Genomic DNA, 24,135 nt, shown 5'->3' with positions numbered 1-24,135 from the left:
GAAGGGTTCTAGGACAATGAGCTGCTGAATCTCTTTCCCATCATGGAGTCTTTGTGTGTATACCACACGCTGATAAAGCCTAAGGTGATCAAATAGCTGGTAAAGTCGCCTTTTGTCAAGTGCTGATATGTGAAGTTCAGCACATGGAAAAAATGTCCTCATCTGTGTCCTCCCCTTATAGGTTCTTCCTGGTAAGGAATCTTGGAGCCATCCCCATTAGTGTTGTCCTGTCCGGCTTTGCAACACGCTTCAAAGTTATACTGGCAAAGCTGTACTACCAATCGCTGCTCACCAGTCCCCAGGTTAGCATAATGGGTTGTACAAGGGAGTGTGGTCTTTTGCTGCTGTGGCCCATCTGCTTCAAGCCTCAGTACCCGTGGGCTTGGAGATGCTCTTCTTCGTTCTTGGGTTGTAACAAGTGGTTATTTGAGTCACTTCGGGAAGCTTAAATCGGTATGGCCTTTCTCCTGCACTCTGTCATCAACAAAGCATTTTCACCCAGAGAACTGTCAGTCACTGGATAGCTTCTCTTTTTCCGATCAGTCTCTTTAAACTGTATATGGTTATGTGGGAAAATCCCAGTAGACTTTCTTAGGAATTTCTGAATACTCTGTTTGCTTGCAATTAATGTGCGAATTATTTAAGTACAAATTTTTTTCTTTTTCTTAAATTACTGCCACTGTAGTTTTCGCAGTAGCATAAATAGCAGACTCGGTGAGAGGTTTGTAACCCTTAAACAGTATGGAGAAATCTGGCGCTCTCAACAAAATAATTTTGTGTAAGTTACAATGATTAAATTTCAATGTTCTCTGTATGTTCGTAGTGTAAGGTACATTATTATGTTCGCATCTTTCTCTTTCTATACTTATGCTGCTAGCATCTATGTGCTAATTTTAGCTCAGACACGTGTTTCTCAAGCTAGCATGAAAAAAAAGACGAATGTTTAACGTTCGCAGGTGTTTGCACGCTTTGCAAGCGAGTCGAGGTTTGTGATGAGATGACATTGCGCAGCACTTAGATACAAGTTTATTTAAATACTTTATATTCATTAATGACTTGATGTATAACTCTGGAGCACTTATTTTCGGATTCTGACTTTATTTGCACTCCTTTGGTGCTTGAAGTCACAGACTGTGCCATGTTGTGACACAACAAAAGGACTATATATTTTTATTTTGTAGCTTTCACTGCGTTCAAACGATGTCCAATAAATGTTCAGAAGTTCCTCAGAACTACCCTACGTCTCCTGATGAAGAAAATAAGCGACTGCCCCGTTAAAGACTCTTCTGTCATGCTAGGGCCTGCTACAAGATTGTCTTAACGAGCAGGTAAAGAAGTGTACCTAATAAAGTGATCCACGAGTGTATCCTGTCATCAAAGGCTTTTCCTCCTGATTATGTAAAACCTGTGAATAATACGTTAGATTTGGTGAGCGGCACCAATGTAGCACTATAGCTGTACAGCTCTGTATACATAAGCATGTAACTTTCAGTAGTATATAGGTTGCCATAGTGATTTAGAGGTCTTCCACTTGCCTGGAAGACCTCTCGCATTATTAACGTGAAAGTCGCTTTTTCAAAATTCAGTTTCCTGTTGTAAAATATAATTTATGTATAAATTAATATCCATATGTTTTAAACAATTACTACACGATTCCTATTTCAGTCGGGCACAAAACGCACAGCTATATTTTCGGGTCCTGCTGAGCCGAGGTCAGCAGGTTGTTTGCTGCGGTGTCTCCTCCATATCGTCCTACACCGGCTGTACTCGCTCATTCCGCAGCTTTTCTTATCTGTCAAGTTAGTGGGTATATAATAAAGAGAAGAAACTCTCGGTAAGTAATAGGCTGAGTATTTACACACGTTATCCGTGTTTTATTTGTTGTAGTGCAGGAGGTACCGCTGTCAGACATTCTATTTGCTAGCTAGAAAACGCCCCCTACCCATAGACTGTATGTAATTTTATGCCCTTACTACACTCTTGTGATCACGCAGAGTGCTGTGTTGGCAAGTATTTGCATGGAAAATAAATGTATATTCAACTAACACTCTTTAATTTTGATAACGTCTTCAAAGTAAAGCTCAGTTCACTTATTGAATCCATGACCTAGATGCTCACTTAGTTTTTTCCATACTATTTAAACCTCTTTTGTATGCAATCTGTTATAGCATTTTGCCTTCTTAACCAATAACCTCCATGCTCTGATTACTTAAAAACGTCGGTCTAACCTTGAGAATAAGGTGACAGACACCTGAACTCGTGTCTTTATATACAGCTAGTGACAGCAGTTAAACAAATAAATATTAAAATAAAATCTTGGAATTACAAATACTTGACAGAAACATTAATTGTAGTCAAGGTTATAAAATGTTTATCCTGTTTTAATAGCTGGGATTTTATTACTTCTCTCTTAGTTATTTTTGGTTGCTTAATGCATTCACTGTATAATGTTTCACCATCATTGAGTTTAAAGCAATTGACAGTAGAACAAGAATTTAAAAATATTTCCAGTTGTAAAATTTGTAACTTTCCTCTCCATTTGACAGCCACAGCTATCACACTTTACAGACGCACATTTTGCCCATGCCTATACATATGCTTGGTTTTAATTCTTTTATTCCTTTATTAACTTTTAAAAACAAGCTGCTTTTTATACTCCTGTGTCACCATTTACATTCACTTTTCTCTTGTGTATATAGGCAGAATGGCAGTCCCACCAGCATATGCAGACCTGGGCAAATCAGCAAAGGACATCTTCAATAAGGGATATGGTAACTGGAAGAAAGATAAAAGGCACCTTTATAAGTGTGTATTTGCTGACCTGAAGAGGTCAGGTCTGCGGCTGGAAATGCCTTTTCCAAGCACAGGAAGTAGCATCTCACTGTCATTGTCTTTGCAGGCTTTGGGCTCGTCAAGCTTGATGTGAAGACTAAGTCTTCAAGTGGAGTGGTGAGTTTAACTGTAAATATAACATCCAATGTTGAAATGTAGCTAATGTATACTAATATTGTTATTAGATATGAAATGTCAACACATAGGTCAGAGGGTAAAGGGCCTGCAGATCCTAAATGGCAAACAAACATTACTGTCATTTTATCAAATATGTGATTCCATGTTAGTGCTGAGCAGCATGACCAAACATTTGTATCAAGGCACTTTTTTTTTTCTTGCATACTCTTGCAGGCAGTGGCTCATTCTTCTGCCTGGGGAGTACGAGATTTTAATATCCTCATAAAAATAGATAAATCATAAATACAATAAATGCTCCATTGTTCTGCTAACAAGAGGGAAATGCAGTAAACTGTAATGCCAATTTGTGTTGCCATATAAAGTCAGCATCTGGCTTGTTTGTGTTGATGTTTCCACAGCAAAGCCATAAAATGTAGCTTTGAACTCCGTTTGGAGTTAGTCTTAACAAGTTTGGTGGTAAAATAATTCTGTCTCCATGTAAAAACACCTGTTAACGTGTTTTCTTTGCCTTGCCCGGTTTCCTGGTGCTGTGTGGTCCTAACAGTTTGTGTTTCTGAGTATATTGTTTAGTGATGGAACTTTGTAAAGTAGTGTTACAAATTGTAGATGTTTCATAGGAAGTTATGTCTTGTGTTGTTTGTCCTTTAAAAGTAAGTTAGTTGTGAGTTTATTTTTGAGATTTTTTTTTTTTTTTGGTTTCATATGGTTATATAACCAGTGTTGGTCAAGTTACTTGAAAAAAGTAATCAGTAACTAATTACTGATTACTTCCCCCAAAAAGTAATCCCGTTACTTTACTGATTACTTATTTTCAAAAGTAATTAATTATTTAGTTACTTAGTTATTTTTTAAAAACACGATTTACAACCTGAATAGGTGATAAAGCGATAGATCTTTCAGCCTAATTCTACTTTTTCTGCATAATCCATCATAAAAAATTTAATCAAATGGAAAAGTCCCTTTTTAAAACTTGTTTTATTAGTTTTAATCTTTTAACTTCATGCATCAAGCAAAAAATTAATTATATGCAACATTCTCTGACTGGAAGAAATTCGTTTAACATTTAAACCTATTTTCTGCACATTCCAGCACATAAAATAAAATATTTTCTTTGTGTTTACGGTCAGTAAAAGAATTCGCAAGTTTCTCTGTGAATTTTGCCATTACGTGATAGCGCACTTGGTGCTTGCTTGGAAGTTTAGGGGTTTTTTTCGCTGTAAAAAGAAGGTTTTTTTCCCCCACGCACAATGGACGCTAATGTTTTTGTCACTTTTTATGGAATCAAACTCAAAGTAAGGTTAGTACTTCCACGCTTTAAACACTGCACACTAATACACTCTCCCGCACTCGATATATTATCCTTTGTTGATCTGCACACATCTGTTGTCACGAATGTCGCACTCGCTTACGTCACTGTCATGAGACATTCTCGCAAAAAAATCACGGTTTTACTCGTTACTTGAAAAAAGTAATCGGATTACAGTAACACGTTACAGTCTAACCATTTAAAGACATTAAAAAAAGAGGTTGATTTTGTTGCACCTTTGAAAACGTCACATCAGGCATGACCTCACGACATCTGGTATGCTCCCCAGCGCCTCATTATGGATAAAATTGCAAGAAAACTTGTGGCCATCGGTTTATTTGTTTTCTTTGGCTAATCCAAGAATAGGAAAAAAGCTTGTTAATCCACGATTATCGCAATTTCTACAGTAATATAAATAAAACATAAATTGATCCAAGTCAAACTTAACGATAAATTCAATCTAACTGAACTAGGCACACAAATATGTATTTAGTGAACACACCTAAGCATGCAGTGCAGGTTTGAAAAAGTATGTAAAGCTTTGTATTAGTGACTTCTCTAAAACCTTCTTGGAGTCAGGTGTCAGGTGGAGTCAGGAGGATGACAAAATGGTCAAAGGAGCTTGCAAAGAAAAGCGTCTGGACTTCTTTAAGTTACTTGAAGACGTTTCACCTCTGAGAGCTCCTTTGACTACGATGACCTGGATGACTGAGAACCTTCACAGACATATTGCCGAGGATGACAAAAGGAAATCTGCTCTTCTCTGGAAGAATTAGTTGCTGCAAAACACACCAGCTTTCGCAGGACCTTTAGAGGGATTGTTATAGAAGTGTAACTGGAAAACGATGCACAACTGCCCCCCCCCCAAAAAAAATAATAAAAAAAAATCGATGGGATAAGGCACTGCGAACTTAAACGCAACAAGATTGTAACTCCAAACACACAATTTAAAGAAAACAAAAGCTGTGTTGTGCGTTAATACTCCAGTGTTTTCAGGAGAATCATGAAGTACAACTGTTTTGTGAGTTATTGCTTTAATCAGATTGTGCTTGTTTGTAATTGTGAAATGAAGATAAGACCACAGTTAATTATAAATTGTTATTTATTGTCACAGTGAAAGAAAAAATCAGTTAACTTTGTTTTAACTGTTTATTTAAATTCTGAGATATAAATTAAACGGATAATTGTTTTGACTCCTGTTATTATGTTTGGTGTAAAATCTAGAAAATATATAAAGACAGTCTGAAATAGATAGAAGTGAACTTCTGACAGCAGCACAAGGGTCAGAAAAAGTGAACTGGTTTATATTTAGAAAACAGTAAAAATAGAAAAATAAGAAAACGAAGGTACATTAAAAAAAAGGTTGAAGTACTATACAAGAGTAATTTGTACAATGCACAAGTGGTACCATACACTAAAATACACATCAGACTTATTAACATTTGTATGTATGACAGATAACAGACTTTTCTAACCAGTATCGTTTTCCCTAATTTATTTGTTTCAGGAATTTAAAACATCAGGCTCATCCAATGTTGATACCAGCAAGGTCACTGGAACCCTTGAAACCAAGTACAAATGGGCTGAATATGGGCTGACGTTCACGGAGAAGTGGACCACGGAAAACACTCTCGGGACAGAAATTTGTGTTGAAGATCAGGTAATTTATATCTTGGCTATAGTGTTGATCATTCCAAATATGAAATTGGAAAGTAAATTAATTTTTGTTTTTTAGATCACCAAAGGCCTGAAACTTACATTTGAGACAACGTTTTCACCTAATACTGGGTAGGTTATTTACTGATTGGAAATTCATGATTGGCAGCCTGTTACTAACTCAGTAATCTTATGTAAAATGTTCATTTTAATTTCACAGCAAGAAGAGTGGCAAGGTTAAAACGGCTTATAAAAGGGAGTACCTTAATGCCGGTGTTGACGTAGATTTAGACTTTGCTGGTCCTACTATTCATGGAGCAGCAGTGGCCGGATATGAGGGATGGTTGGCAGGTTACCAGATGACCTTTGACACGGCTAAATCCAAAATGACCAAGAGCAACTTTGCTGTTGGTTACAAAACTGGGGACTTCCAGCTCCACACCAATGTGTATGTTTTTTAAAGACAATATTTTAATGATTTCTAATATAATTTATTGATCCGTGAGTCAAGGTGTAATGTGTATTTGTTTCCCCCCCATTTCCCTCAGAAATGATGGTTCAGAGTTTGGTGGCTCTATTTATCAGAAGGTCAATGATGACCTGGAGACCGCTGTGAATCTGGCCTGGACAGCGGGCAACAACAGCACTTCCTTTGGAATCGCTGCTAAATACCAGTTAGACTCCAGTGCCTCCATATCAGTAAGATATTCTCACATTTTCTTACATTTTAAAGATATTATAAAGTCTAGTTTGTAGTCCAGAATAAAAGACTAACAGTAACTTTCAGTGCTTAAATGATTTCATGTGGGGTTTTTTCCCCTGCAGGCTAAGGTGAATAATGCCAGCTTGGTAGGAGTTGGGTACACCCAGACTCTCCGGCCCGGTAAGAACAACCTCATTAATAATGTCCAATAAAAACACTTCTATATCTTAAGGACCTCGTTTCATTAAGTTCACTTAATATTTCAGGCATGAAACTCACCCTCTCTGCACTTGTTGATGGGAAGAATATCAATGCTGGTGGCCACAAACTAGGTCTAGGCCTGGAATTGGAGGCATAAGGATAATGTCTGCTACTTCATAAGAAGAGGAAGGATTATCGGCAGAACCTGGCCTTCTGCCTTCCTGTGTGGTCAGCAACGTATATTCTAACGACTAAGCCAAAACAAAGTAGAACCCCCAGGACACAAGCACTGATGAGATGGAAACCTTTCCACCTACTTCCTTTGATTGTGGTTACAATAAGTAGTCAGTCACATGTATTTATTAATCAGCTATTACTACTTTCAATTTACCATAATGATAATTATAGAAAAACCTTCCACTTGCTGTTGAACATGAGCTTTTTTTTGAGTTTGACAAAGACAAAGAGTGGTTTTCAAAACAAAAACTTGTTCCTTTGCTAAAGTGTGATCACAACCTGAGGTGTTATTTTGCACAGTAGGATTTTTCCCTTAATTAAGCTCTTCCTCCTTTGTTTTATTTGCACATTTTATTTATATTTTGGTAGTACTATGCTGCCTGTGGAAGGGTTACTCCAACAAATTATGCTATGAAGACTGAAGCCAGCCTCCTGGCTGTGCTTTAGTTGTTTTCTTAGAGAAAGAACTTTAGTTGTTTTCTTAGAGAAAACAACTAAAGAGCAGTTTGACTGATGTTTAAATGTTCTGACTGAAGAGTTTAGGACCTCTGCTAGCTGCTTCTAAGTTGCAAGGCTATGCTAAATACATTTTTATTTCCCTCACTGTGGCTTGAGTGACTGAGTGAATTATCCACTTTACTTCCCCTTTGAGGACTGTGACACTAATCAGGGAGCTGTTTGTGTGTTGGTGTGTGTCTACCTTTACAATAAAGTCCTGAAATCAACCTTTCTTCTCACCTCTAATTTGATGCCAATTCAAGGATATTATACAAAGTCAGTTTATTTAAATTATGCAATAACAAAACACGTGCAATTTACTTTAATCAAATACTCGCACAGAAGGAAGGTTAGGGTAGATTGCAGTCGACTGGGTTGTTTTCTTACGCCTCTCAGTTGAGTGCATAATCCTAGCTACAGTCGCTCCTATAGGACAAACATGTTTGAGCCAATCGAGAGAAATCAAAAACAAAATTTTAGTTAAGTTTAGACTGTACCCCATAACTTCCACAGTCGGCTTGCTGACGTGTTTCTACTACTGTTTGCATAAAAACATTTTGTAATATCACTTAGCAAAAAACAGGGAATAATCTGTTTTTATCCCAGAGTTACCTCAAAAACTGGCAACCTTTGATCTGTAGTGAATGCATTCATATTCTGGACTGGATTAACCACAAAGATTTTTCCTATTGTGTAAGCGGTCAGTTCAATGTTTACCTCAGCTGTCAGTGCCGTGTGAGAGTCATCCACCTTTATTTACTCTAGAAGAGGCTTTAAAACTTTGTCAAAGGACATTTTGAATCTGTGAAGCTCACTTCTTACCAATGACAGCAATTTTGAGGTGAGTTGTTAAGTAAAAGCTGTTGTTTTTGGTGCTGTTAGCCAGGAAACTGTCTTTCTAGATATTTCTAGACAATAAAGGATTTTATTTATTGGAAATTATTATTCTTATACTCTTAGTATGCTCATAACCCTCTTATTATTGTAAAATTTTGCCAAATGTTTGTATTTTTTCACAGTAAACCCCCCCCCCCCCCCCCCCCCTTATTTAAACCCTTTCTACTTTCGTGTATTATTAGTACTGTGATACCCGTGCAAGGGTCACTCTAACAAACTATGTTCTGAAGACTGAACCCAGCCTCTTGGTTTGGACTTGTTTCCTAGAGAGGCTTGATTGTGCTCAGTTAAGAGTTCAGGACCTCTGCTACCTTCAATAGCTTCTAAGTTGCAAGTCAATGCTAAATGCATTCTCATTTTCCTCACTGTGACTTGAGTCACAGACTGAGTGAATTAAACACCTTCCCATTTTTGGACTGCGACACTAATCGGAGCTGTTTGTGTGTCCTTGACAATAAAGCACTGAAATCAACATTATTCTCACGTCTAACTTGATGCCAATTAGAGGATATTATATGAAGTCAGTTTAGTGAAATAATGCATAAACAAAACACATGGAGTTTTTTTTTTATTTTTTTTATCAAATTCTGTTGTACAACTTAAGTACTGTGCACTAGCGGCAACCCAGGGTTTTCCTATAAAGTGTATAAATTGTTGCACTTCTCAGATGTACACTATAATTTGATGGCCAGGGTGACTCCATCTCCTACTGTCAGCATGCTCAGATTAATTCGGGCATCTCTGTACAGCTTCCTGTTCAGCTTGTCAATGGCCACAGTGTCTGCGTCATCTGGGGATGGATTCAGCACCTTCCCACCCCACAGCACCTGCAGCATCAGACACATTTTTATAGAGGTTTTGCCGCTTGAACTTGGCAAGGTGCAAGAATTTGTGTGTTTTGTGCTTATTTTGGTTGTAGCGCTTACATTGTCGATAGCAATGACGCCTCCTTTTCTCAACAGCTGCAGAGACTTCTCGTAGTAGTTGTCATAGTTAACTTTGTCAGCATCGATGAAGATGAAGTCAAATGTTTCTGCTTGGCCAGAAGACAGGAGATCATCTGAAAGAGACAATGAAACAGAGGGGAAAAGAAAGTAACATGTCCATCTCAGAGTATTGTAGCTGTCACACAGCTGGTGTACTACAAAGCAACTTTGACAAAGCTTGGCTTAATTTGCATCAACTGCAAACCCTCGGCAGAGATAGTGGCTAACACAGTGGTGATTATCGTCTCTCTTTGTTAACCCAGGCTTTCTGCTTCAGGCTCTGTGCACGCTCACATAAAAGGATGGATGGATCAACCAAGTGCCATTTACTTCAGTCAGATACCTTATCAGAAGAATGTGTGATAGAAATCTATAAAGAAAGGGCTATGAAACAATATACATAATACCAAGAGCCAACATTGGTGCTGCTCATCATTAATGGTGAATTCATATGCAAGTTTATTTTTTTTCCACTCTGTGTGCTTTCAGTGCTGGATTTTATTTCAAATTTGACAGCTGCACACGAGCTTTGAAGGCTTTATTACTTCATCATAATTTTAAAAAAGTATATATTTTTAAAATTTATTTAACTTATAGCGTGTGCGTTATTTAACTTATAACTGTAAAAAGCTCAAATTTGGCAATTTTCTATTAAGAAGCACATTTAGAGAAATTGCAGGTCATCAGCCTGGAAATGATTGTTCAGTGGGTGTGGAATGACCCTTACATGACTTATTTCTAAGTAGGCACACCGGATCTACCACCTCCCAAATCCCACTTTAACATCTGAATGTAAGACTATAAAGTACTACTTTACTTGCAATGTTACTTTAGTAGTTATTTAGTATTTATTAAATCATACATGGTGAAAGATTCCAGAAAGTTATTTTAACGATCCATGCTACCCTGGTACCAAACTCTCTGACTCAAACCTCCAGTAAACTGTATCTGCAACAGGTATTATCTTTTTCAACAAGTTGAACCTTTACGTGCCTTGAGGCGACATTTGTTGTGATTTGGCGCTATATAAATAAAATTGAATTGAATTGAATTTACCCCAGTTGAAGTACTCGCAGAGCAACACCCCCAGAGTAATTAAATCAGTTGTTAGACGCAGACTACCACAAACTGCTCTGTCCTACTAAAGGAAATTGAATGCATCCTCAGACCTTTGGGAAAGACATTTTTGAACATTTTTATCAGTAAAATGCAAATCTCCAGTTAAATATATGAGAGTAAATAAAGAGAAACATTACTGTACCTAAAGTTTTCAGTGCTGGCTGAATGCGCAGATCAATTTTTTTCTCGACTCCAGCCTGTTAATGGAAAGAAACAATGTTTTAACAGTAGGCTTCTCTTTTACTCAACTATTTGCAAACATGTCAGACAGAGCTATATACTTCCCCTGTGATAACTGATCATGCTCTGCACTATTCGGCACTTTGTTATAAGCATTATTACATCTAATAAAACAATAAAACACAGATTTGAAGCATACCTCTTTCCAGAAGGGTTTACCAATGTTGGTGTACTCTTCACTGATATCGCATGCTATCACAACTCCATCTTCAGGCAAGGCCAGTGCCATGTTCAGTGTGTTGTAACCTGTATAAACCCCTATAGATGCAAGAAGAAATTATCATTGTGCATGACAACAGAAAGGGGGTGGGATATACTGCATGCTTTAATACAGTTTTCTCTCTTTTTACTCTCTCTTTTTACATGTGTGGATATGCAGGACGAGAGCACCTCACTGATGAAATGAAATGAAAGAATTTTAAGAGCAAGGATGTGTCTTTGTCTTTAAAATAATTTAAAGTAAAATATTTTTTTTATTTTAAGGAGCAACAAATACAGTCAAACTCGTGCTTTCTCGTCCTTTAAATTATTAAACGGATAAGTCAATAGCCTATTAAGCCACAAACATCCCTAAAAAAAGACATCTATATAATACTGATCCATAATATACAGTGGGGCAAAAAAGTATTTAGTCAGCCACCGATTGTGCAAGTTCCCCCACTTAAAATGATGACAGAGGTCAGTAATTTGCACCAGAGGTACACTTCAACTGTGAGAGACGGAATGTGAAAAAAAAAATCCATGAATTCACATGGTAGGATTTGTAAAGAATTTATTCGTAAATCAGGGTGGAAAATAAGTATTTGGTCAATAACAAAAATACAACTCAATACTTTGTAACATAACCTTTGTTGGCAATAACAGAGGTCAAACGTTTACTATAGGTCTTTACCAGGTTTGCACACACAGTAGCTGGTATTTTGGCCCATTCCTCCATGCAGATCTACTCAAGAGCAGTGATGTTTTGGGGCTGTCGCCGAGCAACATGGACTTTCAACTCCCGCCACAGATTTTCTATGGGGTTGAGGTCTGGAGACTGGCTAGGCCACTCCAGGACTTTCAAATGCTTCTTACGGAGCCACTCCTTTGTTGCCCGGGCGGTGTGTTTTGGATCATTGTCATGTTGGAAGACCCAGCCTCGTTTCATCTTCAAAGGAGGTTGGATGGAAGGAGGTTTTGGCTCAAAATCTCACGATACTTGGCCCCATTCATTCTGTCCTTAACACGGATCAGTCGTCCTGTCCCCTTGGCAGAAAAACAGCCCCATAGCATGATGTTTCCACCCCCATGCTTCACAGTAGGTATGGTGTTCTTGGGATGCAACTCAGTATTCTTCTTCCTCCAAACACGACGAGTTGAGTTTATACCAAAAAGTTCTACTTTGGTTTCATCTGACCACATGACATTCTCCCAATCCTCTGCTGTATCATCCATGTGCTCTCTGGCAAACTTCAGACAGGTCTGGACATGCACTGGCTTCAGCAGCGGAACACGTCTGGCACTGCGGGATTTGATTCCCTGCCGTTGTAGTGTGTTACTGATGGTGACCTTTGTTACTTTGGTCCCAGCTCTCTGCAGGTCATTCACCAGGTCCCCCCGTGTGGTTCTGGGATCTTTGCTCACCGTTCTCATGATCATTTTGACCCCACGGGATGAGATCTTGCGTGGAGCCCCAGATCGAGGGAGATTATCAGTGGTCTTGTATGTCTTCCATTTTCTGATGATTGCTCCCACAGTTGATTTTTTCACACCAAGCTGCTTGCCTATTGTAGATTCACTCTTCCCAGTCTGGTGCAGGTCTACAATTCTTTTCCTGGTGTCCTTCAAAAGCTCTTTGGTCTTGGCCATGGCGGAGTTTGGAGTCTGACTGGTTGAGGCTGTGGACAGGTGTCTTTTATACAGATGATGAGGTCAAACAGGTGCCATTCATACAGGTAACGAGTGGGGGACAGAAAAGCTTCTTACAGAAGACGTTACAGGTCTGTGAGAGCCAGGGATTTTCCTTGTTTGAGGTGACCAAATACTTATTTTCCACCCTGATTTACGAATAAATTCTTTACAAATCCTACCATGTGAATTCATGGATTTTTTTTTCACATTCTGTCTCTCACAGTTGAAGTGTACCTCTGGTGCAAATTACTGACCTCTGTCACCATTTTAAGTGGGGGAACTTGCACAATCGGTGGCTGACTAAATACTTTTTTGCCCCACTGTATATTAGTAGTACAAACACAAATTAAGTATGCAAACAAAGCAGTAGCAAAAATTAAAAAGAAGAACAGGTAGTGATCCATTTAAATCTCGCTGTAACTTGAAAACATCTCAAACTGCGTGTCACATTGCTACTGAAGTTTGCATGCGTTTGATGGTGATGGAGAAAGTAAATAAATATTTTTATCCTTGATTCTAATCTGCTGCCAACTGCAACTACTAAAGCACATATTAGAAAACTGATTCAATCATTAAAATCGAGTTTACTTTGGTCTGGCAATGAACTAAATCAGCACCCACGGCTCCTTGATTAGGATTGATTGCTAAACATGCCAAAAAAAAGGTTTAGTCCACTTTGAAGACTTGCCTGCTCTATGTCCTGCTCTCTATGCAATTTCCTGTGCACTCCAAGTAGCCAGTGTTTTGTGTTCATACTGTGCAATGTTACCGTGTTTGAACAGGTGAAAAAAAGGGAAAGGTTAGTCATAAAAGCTGCGAATGTTTTTATCAGTTGGATGTTCGTGTGATGTTAAATTCGTCACCCTTACCAATCTCTATCGCTTTCTTGGCTTTTATTAGTTTGGCCAAATTGGCCAACAACTGTGACTCTTCAGAGGCAACCATCATCACGTTCCAGGAGTCTTCCATTGTTCTCTGAAGGCAAGCGGAGCGGAAGCCGGTTACATAAAATTTCATAATGCCATATGAAACCTGATTAGATTTATTACAATAGATTTGCCAGAGCACAAGCAGCAAGACCTCCTTACCAGTTTGAGTTTTTTCAGCACCGGATGCTCCCTCACGGAGTGATTGACAACATACTGTAACAGTGGATTGTCTTTCCCCCCACAGTGACTTTTGGAGATGCTCATTCTGGAAGATTTCTTTCTTCCTGAGGGCACAAACAAACCATAAAAAAGACATAAGGATCTTAAGAGCACAATGATGTCAGAGGACTCCTAGCCAGCTTAAACATCTTTCAGGAAACCTAAGATCTAGTTAATAAGTAGAAGTTATTTGATTAAGTTCAAACCCAAACGATTTCAACAGGGAAATTAAATTATTGCAGCAGCAGCAGAGACAAAAAATTAATATTGAATACTGTCAGATAAGTTAACCTGACATCTTTTGTTAAATATAATTTGGTAGACATAGAACATATCCATGTGGCATTTGTAAATTTGTATAAATATGGGGCCTAATTTACTGTAAAATGGCATTTAATCAGCTGTAAAAATATGACTTAAGCAGAAAAAAATAACACTATCTTTGAGGGAGTTTTTCTAACATTTTTACACTCTACACACTATAATTTAAACTGAGCAAACTGTATGGGATGATTCTAAGACTGAAGTCGAGAATAAATCATTTATTACAAACAATTATTATTTGCACGTGAACCATGCAATTTGTATTGTAAATGTCACTTCAGAAGCTGTTGGGTTTTTTTTGTAAGTCTAGCAAGTTAAACAGTAGATAGAAAGTGAAGCAAATATGATTAGAAGAGGACTTTGTACTGCAAAGCCTTACACTAGGTGTTCACTCAGGCTTATACAAACTTTATGCATTACAAAACATAATCTGAATCTAAAAATAAGATTGATGTGATCATGGAGGCTGTGTTTTTTTTTTCAGATTCAGCTTCTCATAAGTTCATTAGTGCACCAACATATTCTTCATTTTGTGTTGTACCAAGGTAATTCACACAATTTACAACTTCCAGATCACTGGAAACCGCATATTTATTTCAATAGACCCCAAATCAGCGTCGAAGCTCTGACCTCTTAGATAAACGGCATAAACACAAACTCGAAGTGTTTACAGCGACAAAACATGAAGTGGAATATTTTTTTGGTTTAATTGTCTGTATTAACAGGAAGGAAAAAATACGATAAACAGATCCTGAGATCTGATTAATGAAAATTTCCCGTTCAAAACAACGCAACAAATACGGGCTAAGCGTAAACATAACTTCCAATAATAAAACCACTATAACCCTGAAGCTTTTAACTTGCGGTAATGAATAAGTACAGTTTTAAAAAATACAATAGAAATCTGAGTCACACACAATTCTCCTGTATTCCACTCATTAATAATAAACATAAAAAACAAACACCATATCTATGGTTCGGCTTTAAGTCACCTTGCGCACACCTTGTTACAGACAGGCTTTCTTGCTTTAGCGACGACGTCACGTCATAAGGATTACTTTTTGTAGCATTGTCCGCCTTTGAACTTACCGATAAAATAGCCGGCAACAAAAACAACACCAAGCGTGATGGAGCCCACCAGCACTTCTTTAGAAACGATACGAAATGACATTTCTTTCACAAATTCAGCGCTGTTTGAGCTCTTCCGGGTTTCCTCGCCACTGTACCGTAATACTACGCGTAAAGGCGCCGCTCCGGGGTGGGTGAAAGGCGATTACAATTCTACAAGTCTAGACTTGTAGAATTGTAATCGCAGCTGCGTCTCCTACTGTTTTGTGTTCTGCTTGGCACAAAACACCACGAGTAAAATGTAAAATCAAAGCAAACAAGAGAGGCAATTCAGAAAGAAAGGGTGACAAGAAGGGAATGTGTGTTTGATAAACATAATTACAGGGGCGGAGTCATTTTAACTAAAGGGAAAAACATGTTGCATACCCACTCAGGGTTTTAAATAAATCGTATACTGTAGCTGCAATCGACTACACGAAAACGAGAACTCACCGCAAAGTAGAGACGGGTCTGGTGTGGTTGGTCTGGAGGTGCGACAGAAACGCGAATAACTCAATTCCTGCTTGACCAACCTTAAAAATATGGCACATTCATGTATTCGTAGTGACGATCATGTGACCTGCTTCAGCTCTCCTGATAGGACTGTAAAACAGAAACCTAACGGCAGAAAGAAAATGGGTCACTATGATTTAAAGATGCCAGGAGACAAATATCAGAAAGTGTAACTGTAGTCCTAATAAAACACGCACATTCGCACATTAAATAAATTTGAAACAGATTAATGTGTATTTCTAATGATCAGCAAGTACCTGAACTAGAAGTACGTTTCATGCAGAAAGTTAAGTTTTCATTTCTATAGTTCTGCACTATAAAACGTCATTGTAAGGATACTTTTTGTTACTTTTGGTGCTAATTTTATGATGTTATATATTTCATGTTTCTTCGTGTGGAGCATTGATGGCGTTAATGTTGCATGCCATTGCATAATCCCCGCTTGCACTGGTTATTGTTCTAGTGGTGCAGCAACTGACTCACTGTGACTCATCATTTATTTGGTTAATTTATTTATGAGAAACATGGTTTACTGTAAAATCTACTCAGGTTTTATATGCAGTCTAAATCTGCAAAGTAAAAACAGCTGTTAGTGTAGTAAAGTTAAAATTTAAAAATTGCAATATGGAAGTATAAAGTTTTATACAAATAAAAATCATGAAATGCAGTGTCAAAAGCACGTATTTTTACGTCTGAAACCATAGACTGAAAACTGTAAAGTAGGCTGTAGAATCAGTGAGCGTTTCACTCAGATTAAAGAAACAAATGTAACAAATAATCAAATACAATTTAGTTAAATTCAGTGACATTAAATTTACAGTGTACTTTGAAATTCTGTGGGAAATAGCAATATAACAACACTTGATATTACATCAGCCAAGTGTAGGTCAGGACTTTGATTTATTTACTGATAAAGAATTAGTAGGAAAATCTAAAACTGAAGAAAACTGAATAGTTTGTTTAAGAATTTAATTAATCTCTGCTGATTTATTTATTTTTTTAGGCTGTAGTTTTTATTTTCCATACAGGTCACAGACTTAAGTATGATTCAGTTGGTTCAGGGTATTTTAGGTAGGGCTTAAGATGGTTTTTCTAGTGATTTTATAGGATATAAGGAAAATAATATATGTAAATAATTTTTCCCAGCCCTATTAGTGATAGCATAAACTCTAAACTTTAGTGCCACTCAGGAATGAACTTTTCTTTGGCACAGTGGCACGTTGTCCCATAATCAATATTTTTATTTCTATGGAACTTTATACACTTTAATAAAGCCAAAGTTTCCATTTTATTAAAGTGCGGCGGCAAATACTATATTTATGATAGTTTACTGCAGTAATAATGCAGTAGTACTTTGCAGATTCCCTTTATCCACATCCTTTATCCTCCAATCTCAAGTCCTCTACCAGAGGCCTGGGAGCTTTAGGGGCCGATACAGTATCTTTGTTGTCCCTAGCTGTGTGCTATTCTGGACAGAGATATCGCATGTTGTTTCTGGGATCTGTTTAAAATTACTTGCCCAGATTGGGGGTCACTGACCCGAGTACTGTGATTACCACAGGGACCACTGTTGCCTTCACCCTCCACCTTGGGCTTTTTTTTTGTTTGTGTTTGTGTCACTTCTTCCTGATGTTGCTATCATTTGGTATAGTTACATCTCACATTATGGGCTTCTTCCTCTGCTTGTCCACCACTACTATGTCCAGTTGGTTAGCCAGTTTGACCATCAATTTCTGGAAGTCCCACAGGATTTTAGCTCGGTCATTCTCAACATTTTGACCATTTTGACCATGGGACTTTAAGGCCATACTTGGCCTAGATGCTCCTGTGTACTATGCTAGCCACTTGGTTATGACATTGTTGGCCATGTATGCTTTGTCTGCTAGTATCTTGCACCCTGCTGTTATGTGCTGGATCGTCTCAGGGGCATCTTTGCACAGCCTGCACATGGGGTCTTGTCTGGTGTGGCAGACCCCAGCCTCCTGTGCTGCTATGTCCAGCCATTGGTCAGCTTTCCCATTATCAACTACTTTTTCTGTCTGTTGGATTTTATTGTATTGTATTGGAGAAAGGTCTGTAAGGTTGTTGGACTCTGATGGTGCTCTGTAGCCTCTGATTCTCCAAAATAAGATAAATGTTGTACTATCCAACACACACAGGTCTGAGACTTTGAAATTCATTTATATTTATTTGTATTTTTCATTTTCTTATTGAAAATCCACTTTAAATATATTCCTGGTTACACTGTTACGCTGTAAATACCTTTCTTGTTTTTCTATATATTGCTCTCAGTGTGTGTTATTCTTTTGGGCCTTTGCCGTGACATGAATTTCACCTCATGTAAATTCATGTGCTGGAATGACCCAGTAAAAACCCATGAATCTTTGAAAACCAATTCAATTGAAATGCATTTCGATTAGTTAGTTGTTACCAGCCTTCATTGCTTTGGTTATAGCGTAAAGACAACAACAACCATGTTCTTATGAAGCTTATCAGTGTATTCTTGCTCTAAGGAATGAGTTATTCCATGTGGGAAAATTACCAAATAATTCGTTAAAGTTTCACAAATTAGCGTGTACTTGTCCCCTTAGCAGAACAGTGTACACTACCCAACTGTCTCACTTTCTGGTTCCAAATTTGACCCCAAATTCCCAGTTGTCTTTTACATGTTCTAATGTTTGTTAACTCCATGTGAGCACTGAGACAATATGTTTTTGTCTTTTGCAATCAATTTTCAACATCTCTGTCCTAATATTACTCCTCCTTATATAACTCCTTTTATTCCTTGAGTATCCGTCAGTCTTCACATTGTTAATATTTAAGTTTAGTACTCATTTGAACTTTATTCACATATTATAAATAAAATCATCCATGACATAAATTATTAGCTAATCATAAGTAATACTGTATATAATGTGATCAAGATTAGATTATTTTGTTTTTTTCTTACATTGTATTTGCTAAACAGAAAGTTAAATGAGAAGACATGTAATACAAGTGTTCTTACACAAGGGGGCAGCATCCTCATAGTAATGAAATCCAGCTATTTCAATGTGAGGTTTTGCTTTACCGCCCACTAAACAAGAACAGTGGCCTGTAGTTTTATCTGACATAGTTTGTAGGTTTGATAGACACATTTTTGTTGTTGTTTTAAGCAGTTGTTTTATTCACATGTGGATTATTAGTGTTGACCTTTATGCCATTTAAATCGCACTGGTTTGACCCCTGTGTTGATGTGGAACAAGAAGCATGACATAATGCAAACTTTTAAACGGCTTCCTTTGTGTATCTGCAGCATGTGCCATCATGATGACTGCTGTTCGGTCAGGGAGTCACAAAGAGATGAGATTATCCTACAGTGTATAGATACAGTAAGTGTTGCACACACACTTCAGGGAAAGTATCAGCTAATAAACCAAGCAGAGCACAGACGGCCTTTATTTATTGTGGCGTACTGGAACATTTTTATTCTGTCACACTGGGCCATTTTGATTAAAAGCAGGGTAAGCGTTAAGATTATTACAGTTGCGCTTTTGTTCAACAAACTGCCGTCGAGAGCCATTTAAAAGCCACAGCTTTGATTAACACCTCATTCTAATAACTTCTATGACTCATATGCCACTCAGGATAACAGGGGAGAAAAGCTGCTGTAAGTGTAGACTCGAAGCTTTTAAACAGCTATTATTAATCTTTATCTCGTTTCAAAAAAACAAAAAAATTGGTTTGAGCTTTAAATCTTGTCACGCAAAGTAAAAGAAGAAATTGATTAATAAAAGAGCGGAATAGAGATTTTAGAGGAGCATTTGTGGGGATGTGTGTTAGTGATGAGAAATACATTTTCAGTTGTTTACAGAAACCTCAAATTAGAAGAAAAATTGTTCTTGATCATCTAAAAATGAGACTAAGTAACAATAATTGAAAATGCTGTTAAATACATAACTCAAATATACAGTAACATGGTGAGCAAATACTGACAGGTCAGAACAACAGCATCCTTCATATTGTATGGTACGAACCCTCCAACAATTAACAACTAATTTAGCTGAAAATTAGCAATTAAAACCCAGAATTGTTACCATGAAAGCCGACTAATGAGTATTACAACAACAATTAGATGTGTTTTTGTTTTATATCTGCCCTGTATACATATTTCCTGTGTATATAAAAGTTAAGATTCTTTTAAGGTTAATTATTTGTGTCTTTAAAAAAAATCTTTTATGTCTATAATTTTTTGGGAATGGAGATTATATACAGAACGCAGTGTTTCAAAACACTCATATTACACTGAATGAGGAGCTTTGTAAGTCCTGTGCATTTGGAGGCCAGTAATACAACACTGTCTGTCTGAGTCAGCCACACTGGGCTGGATTCATTCTCAGAGTGCAAATAGATCAATTGCTGCTTCTAAATGAAACTTTCCCGCACCGGTTGTACCTGACAGATAACTTGCTATCTCTGCACTTTCTGATCTGCTGTACCAAGGCAGAACTCGATGCTGACCGGCCGCTGCTGGACACTGACGGAGCCCGAACAGCTGGAGAGCATCGTGTATTTCTGCAGAAGGTTGGGACACTTGCAGCTGGGCGGCCGAGGCGTGGAGCTTGCCTCGGGGTAAGCCTCTTGTGTGAGTAAACACCATAACAATCAGGCAGAGTTGCATGCTTCCTGGGTCGGGGAATTTTCTGGTAGGCCAGAACAATGTCTGACACTGTTGTGATGATTGAATTTTATAGGCTGGCCTGACTCAAGTGTGCTGAAAAGAAGTGTTTTTATGGTGTCTCATGCCACAATGAATAATGTTCTGCGAAGTGTGTAGGCTTTCTCTGTAAGTTTGATGAGGCAATATTCTGTTTTTATCACTGATTACCGGGAACGTTTGAGTCAATTATCTGTCTGCGCACAGCATTTCAGAGAAGTGTCATGCCATATCAGCCGTCCACCTTGTCACTCCTTTACTTAGCAAATGTGCCCCACAAATTTTAAACCAGAGCTGAACTCGGTGCCTCAGATTTCTCTGCCTTCCAGACAATGAAATGCCACGTAAGTCCGCTCGTCTCAACTCTTGAATTTGACTTTGGCAGCAGTCTTTCTTTTTGACTGACAGATGAGCGAGTGATACAACTCCATCAAAAAGTGCAGCCTGACAGTCTGATTTGACAGCCATCTTCAGACCAAATATACTCCTTGTTCCTGGCACTACATCAACTTGACAGGAAGAAAAGTGGTTTAAAGAAATAAGAAAAGAAAAAGATTTGGCTCTCTACTCGGCTATCCATTTCACTGTAAAAGGACAGAAAAAAGGTTCCCTTTGTGCTTCTAGCCTTTATAGACTGTTACACAATACTTATGCTTGTCAGACCGCTGATTATGAGACTGTAAAATGTCAAAAACAGATAAGAAATCACCTGACAGTCAGACTGATTTGCCATTTTAGTTTCACGTCATTCATGCAGCCTGACATCGTGTCCATTTTGAGTGGGACAGGAGGGCGTTTTGTTACATTTTTGACGAGTCTTGAGCCCATCCTACCAAAATCATTCCAATGAGTGACTAACTTAATGTTTTTAATGCAGAAATGTGTCCATCAGGTGTTATTTCTGTAAGTCAGTCTAGCACAAGCCTTTCTCGTGCTAGTCACCAGTGTTGTGGACATTTTTATGTTACTATATTTCTAGCTTTGCCTGGGGAAGATGATGTCCTTATTTTTAATTACAGCAAAATTCTCCAAACAGGAAATACAGCAAGCAGTGACCTGCAGTTCAGAATGATTTAAATTGCCGACCAAGTTAGCGATGTGGGCAACTGTGGCTGTGAAGCCATTAGCTGATTAATCCAACTGCTTGACTTACACGTCACAATTTAAACCTTACAAAAGAAATGGAACCAATAATAAATTTGTGATTTGTGAACAACAAGTCTTAAAGAAACCACAAAAACAAAAAAACTACAAACAAAAAGAAAATGTTAATAATGAAACAGTATTACATAGTTATACATTATTCGCTTGATGTTCCACTCACTGGATGCTTTTTTAGGTATACCTAGTACTGGTTTGGACTCCCCTTTGCCTTCAAAATTGCCTTATTTTTCATAGCATTGATTCAATAAGGTGCCTGAAACATTCTTCAGTTTTGGTTTGGTGGATAGCGACATGATATCACATTGATTTCACAGTGCTTGTGTAGCCCTGTGTACTGTAGCCTCAGTTTCCTGCTCTTGGCTGAGTGTCACCCTGTGTGGCCTTCTGCTGCTATAGTCCATCTACTTCAAGGTCTTGTACATCTAAGATGCTCTTCCTCATACCTTGATTATTTAAAGTCACTTAAATAACCTTTTTTCTCCATTCTGATGCTTCGATTGAACTTGTCTTGGCCGTGTTTGCATGGCTAAATGCTGTTTGTTGCTGCCATGTGATTGGCTGATTACATATTTGTGTAAAGCAGCAGTTGATCCGATGTACCTAATGAAGTGGACAGTGACTGCATAGCATACCGGACCCTAGGTAAAACAAATACAAACTGAGTGTTTAAAGCAGTATGAAGTCAAAGCGTTTGGCTTACAGGGATTACTTTAAACAAACAGCGACCTACTTCATTATGGTTAATATGGATATCCTGCACAAATTAAGAAAAGCATCATATTAGGCTAATTTTAATATACACGCTAACAAACGTCCCTTAATAGCCATTAAAGTTGTATCGCTTTTCAATAATTCAGGAATCTGACTTGTTTCCTGCCATTAACTGGGGGGCGGGGCTACATGGAATCGTTATCTAGTCACAATAATCCTTCCTGTACTTGTGCTGTCATCACTGGAGTGTGTAAATCCTCATCACTGTGATCATGTGATACACCTAAATTCTGCTCTCCCATTTAGCCAATAAAATTCACAGGCTTAAATCATTCATGGCAACCATTTACATAATTTATAATTAAATCACAACCTGATGGCATGGAATTTATTAATAGTGAAAGTGGATGTGCCACGATGGTGATATACTAATTAATATCTTTAGTTATCAGTGGCACGTTGCTCACTGGGCCGGGGTTGGTTATGGGACAGGAATAATGCATCGCAACAACAAATTATCTGTGCATTTAAGTGGGAATGTCCCGGAGTGATGGCCACAATATGCATTTGCCTGAAGAACTTAATGGGAGACTCTTCCTTATCAGAGTTGTCACATGTTGTGGCTAATCATTTTAAACACGTCAAGCGCAGGGCTAATGCATTTTCATCCTCCAGCTCCAAAGTAGGGCTGCAGGGCGTCTTTATTTGCACTGTTTCCACTGTCCATTATAAGTAACTGTATGCCACGCATGCTCTCGGTAACACACCCATACTGAGAGCCGCATTGTTAGCACGGATTTAAAATAGATTTCTTGACCTATTGCTAAATTGATTGCAGCATGAAAATATTTAGTCAGAATTATTGGCTTGGTTTCTGGGATCTGCAATGTAAGACTTCTGTTTTTTATATTCACTGACTTTTTCTTTCTTTTTTTAAATACACAGTTGTTTAAAAAGTCAGCTTGAGGTTAAGTCGGATCAACAGTATTGCCACTGTATGAAAAATCTAAAAAAGGTTTAAATCTACCTTAATGTGCCAAAGGATTATAGTAAAAAGGTAAAACAAATTATACATAAACACATAAAATGCTAGAAAAGAGAAAATGCCCATGTGCTTTAAAGTGTCAGCCTCTGAGGAGGTACATGGGATTTTTTTTATAGTGAGGAAAAATAAAAACTGCATTTCTTATGAGAGTTACTGTCCTAATAAAGCTCGATAATCCATAGATTGAATAATAACATAATGGTCCCTGTAAATGAAATCACAGCGTGTTTATGGGGACTGCTGAGAGTGACTGGGAAATTGTTACTAGACGCAGTTGCTGCTGTTGACTTTGCAAGAAGAGGTTGATGTGACCTGATAAAGACATCCTATTATTTGCAAAAACACACGTGTCAGGCTTGTGTCGCCAAGCACCTTTCCCTCCTCTCTGGTGAACTTGGCGTATTCTTGGCTTCGACACTTAATTCAGGCCCAAACATCCACAGAATCTCCCCACCAGCGGACAAACAAAGGAGCCCTCTTCACTAATGGTCCCTGAGGCTTCACCACTATCTATTGATCTGCTGTCACCCAATTTCTCCATGACTTATGCCCTGCTTAATTCCCATTACTGTGCACACTGGAGCCTTATCAGGGAGAACAATAGGCCCGTTGTCACTGAGAGCAAAAATATGAGCAGGCCTGTGACAGTGTGAGCACAAACTCATGACTTCAGCTCACTCAGCCCTCTCGGTGACCTCTACGCCCATGCGGGCCAGGTTGAAGC

At 38.1% G+C, this 24,135-nt stretch overlaps 2 protein-coding genes and 2 long non-coding RNA genes across 7 annotated transcripts in view; 2 read left to right on the top strand and 2 right to left on the bottom strand.

Moving 5' to 3' along the window:
• The first annotated feature begins 355 nt into the window (after positions 1–355).
• Positions 356–7,798, top strand: LOC146512603 (non-selective voltage-gated ion channel VDAC2-like). Of its 2 annotated transcripts, none has more exons than XM_085169811.1 (9): positions 356–453; positions 2,700–2,771; positions 2,900–2,949; positions 5,784–5,936; positions 6,012–6,064; positions 6,153–6,380; positions 6,481–6,631; positions 6,758–6,815; positions 6,902–7,798. In XM_085169811.1, the coding sequence occupies exons 2-9, from the start codon at positions 2,705–2,707 to the stop codon at positions 6,991–6,993; spliced, it is 852 nt and encodes a 283-aa protein (XP_085025937.1). In that variant the 5' UTR covers positions 356–453; positions 2,700–2,704; the 3' UTR covers positions 6,994–7,798. The 2 variants fall into 2 exon arrangements, with proteins under 2 accessions (XP_085025937.1, XP_085025936.1); XM_085169810.1 differs by lacking the exon at positions 356–453 and adding an exon at positions 1,680–1,834.
• An 820-nt stretch (positions 7,799–8,618) lies between these two features.
• On the bottom strand, positions 8,619–15,861 carry LOC146512601 (catechol O-methyltransferase domain-containing protein 1-like). 2 transcript variants are annotated; one of them, XM_085169800.1, is made up of 7 exons: positions 15,736–15,861; positions 13,792–13,916; positions 13,573–13,678; positions 10,953–11,071; positions 10,716–10,770; positions 9,395–9,528; positions 8,619–9,295 (listed from the first exon to the last, which is right to left on the bottom strand). In XM_085169800.1, the coding sequence occupies exons 2-7, from the start codon at positions 13,894–13,896 to the stop codon at positions 9,143–9,145; spliced, it is 672 nt and encodes a 223-aa protein (XP_085025926.1). In that variant the 5' UTR covers positions 13,897–13,916; positions 15,736–15,861; the 3' UTR covers positions 8,619–9,142. The 2 variants fall into 2 exon arrangements, with proteins under 2 accessions (XP_085025926.1, XP_085025927.1); XM_085169801.1 differs by lacking the exon at positions 15,736–15,861 and adding an exon at positions 15,265–15,414.
• Positions 10,062–10,709, bottom strand: LOC146512602 (uncharacterized). Its single transcript, XR_014875654.1, has 2 exons — positions 10,511–10,709; positions 10,062–10,447 (listed from the first exon to the last, which is right to left on the bottom strand). It is a non-coding gene; the product is annotated as an uncharacterized LOC146512602 (long non-coding RNA).
• Positions 15,862–16,539: 678 nt separating the features above from the next.
• The window catches only part of LOC146512599 (uncharacterized), a 64,083-nt gene continuing 56,487 nt past the window's right edge, over positions 16,540–24,135 (top strand). The window contains exons 1-2 of one of the 2 annotated variants that reach the window (XR_014875652.1): positions 16,540–19,166; positions 20,278–23,410. This is a non-coding gene — a long non-coding RNA (uncharacterized LOC146512599). Of the gene's footprint in view, positions 19,167–20,277; positions 23,411–24,135 lie in introns of those variants that run through there. The other variant, XR_014875653.1, reaches the window with a different exon arrangement.

This window comes from Neolamprologus multifasciatus, chromosome 8, assembly GCF_963576455.1.
Source record: "Neolamprologus multifasciatus chromosome 8, fNeoMul1.2, whole genome shotgun sequence".
Taxonomy (NCBI): Eukaryota; Metazoa; Chordata; class Actinopteri; order Cichliformes; family Cichlidae; genus Neolamprologus; species Neolamprologus multifasciatus.
This window is presented reverse-complemented; position numbering and strand designations above follow the sequence as displayed.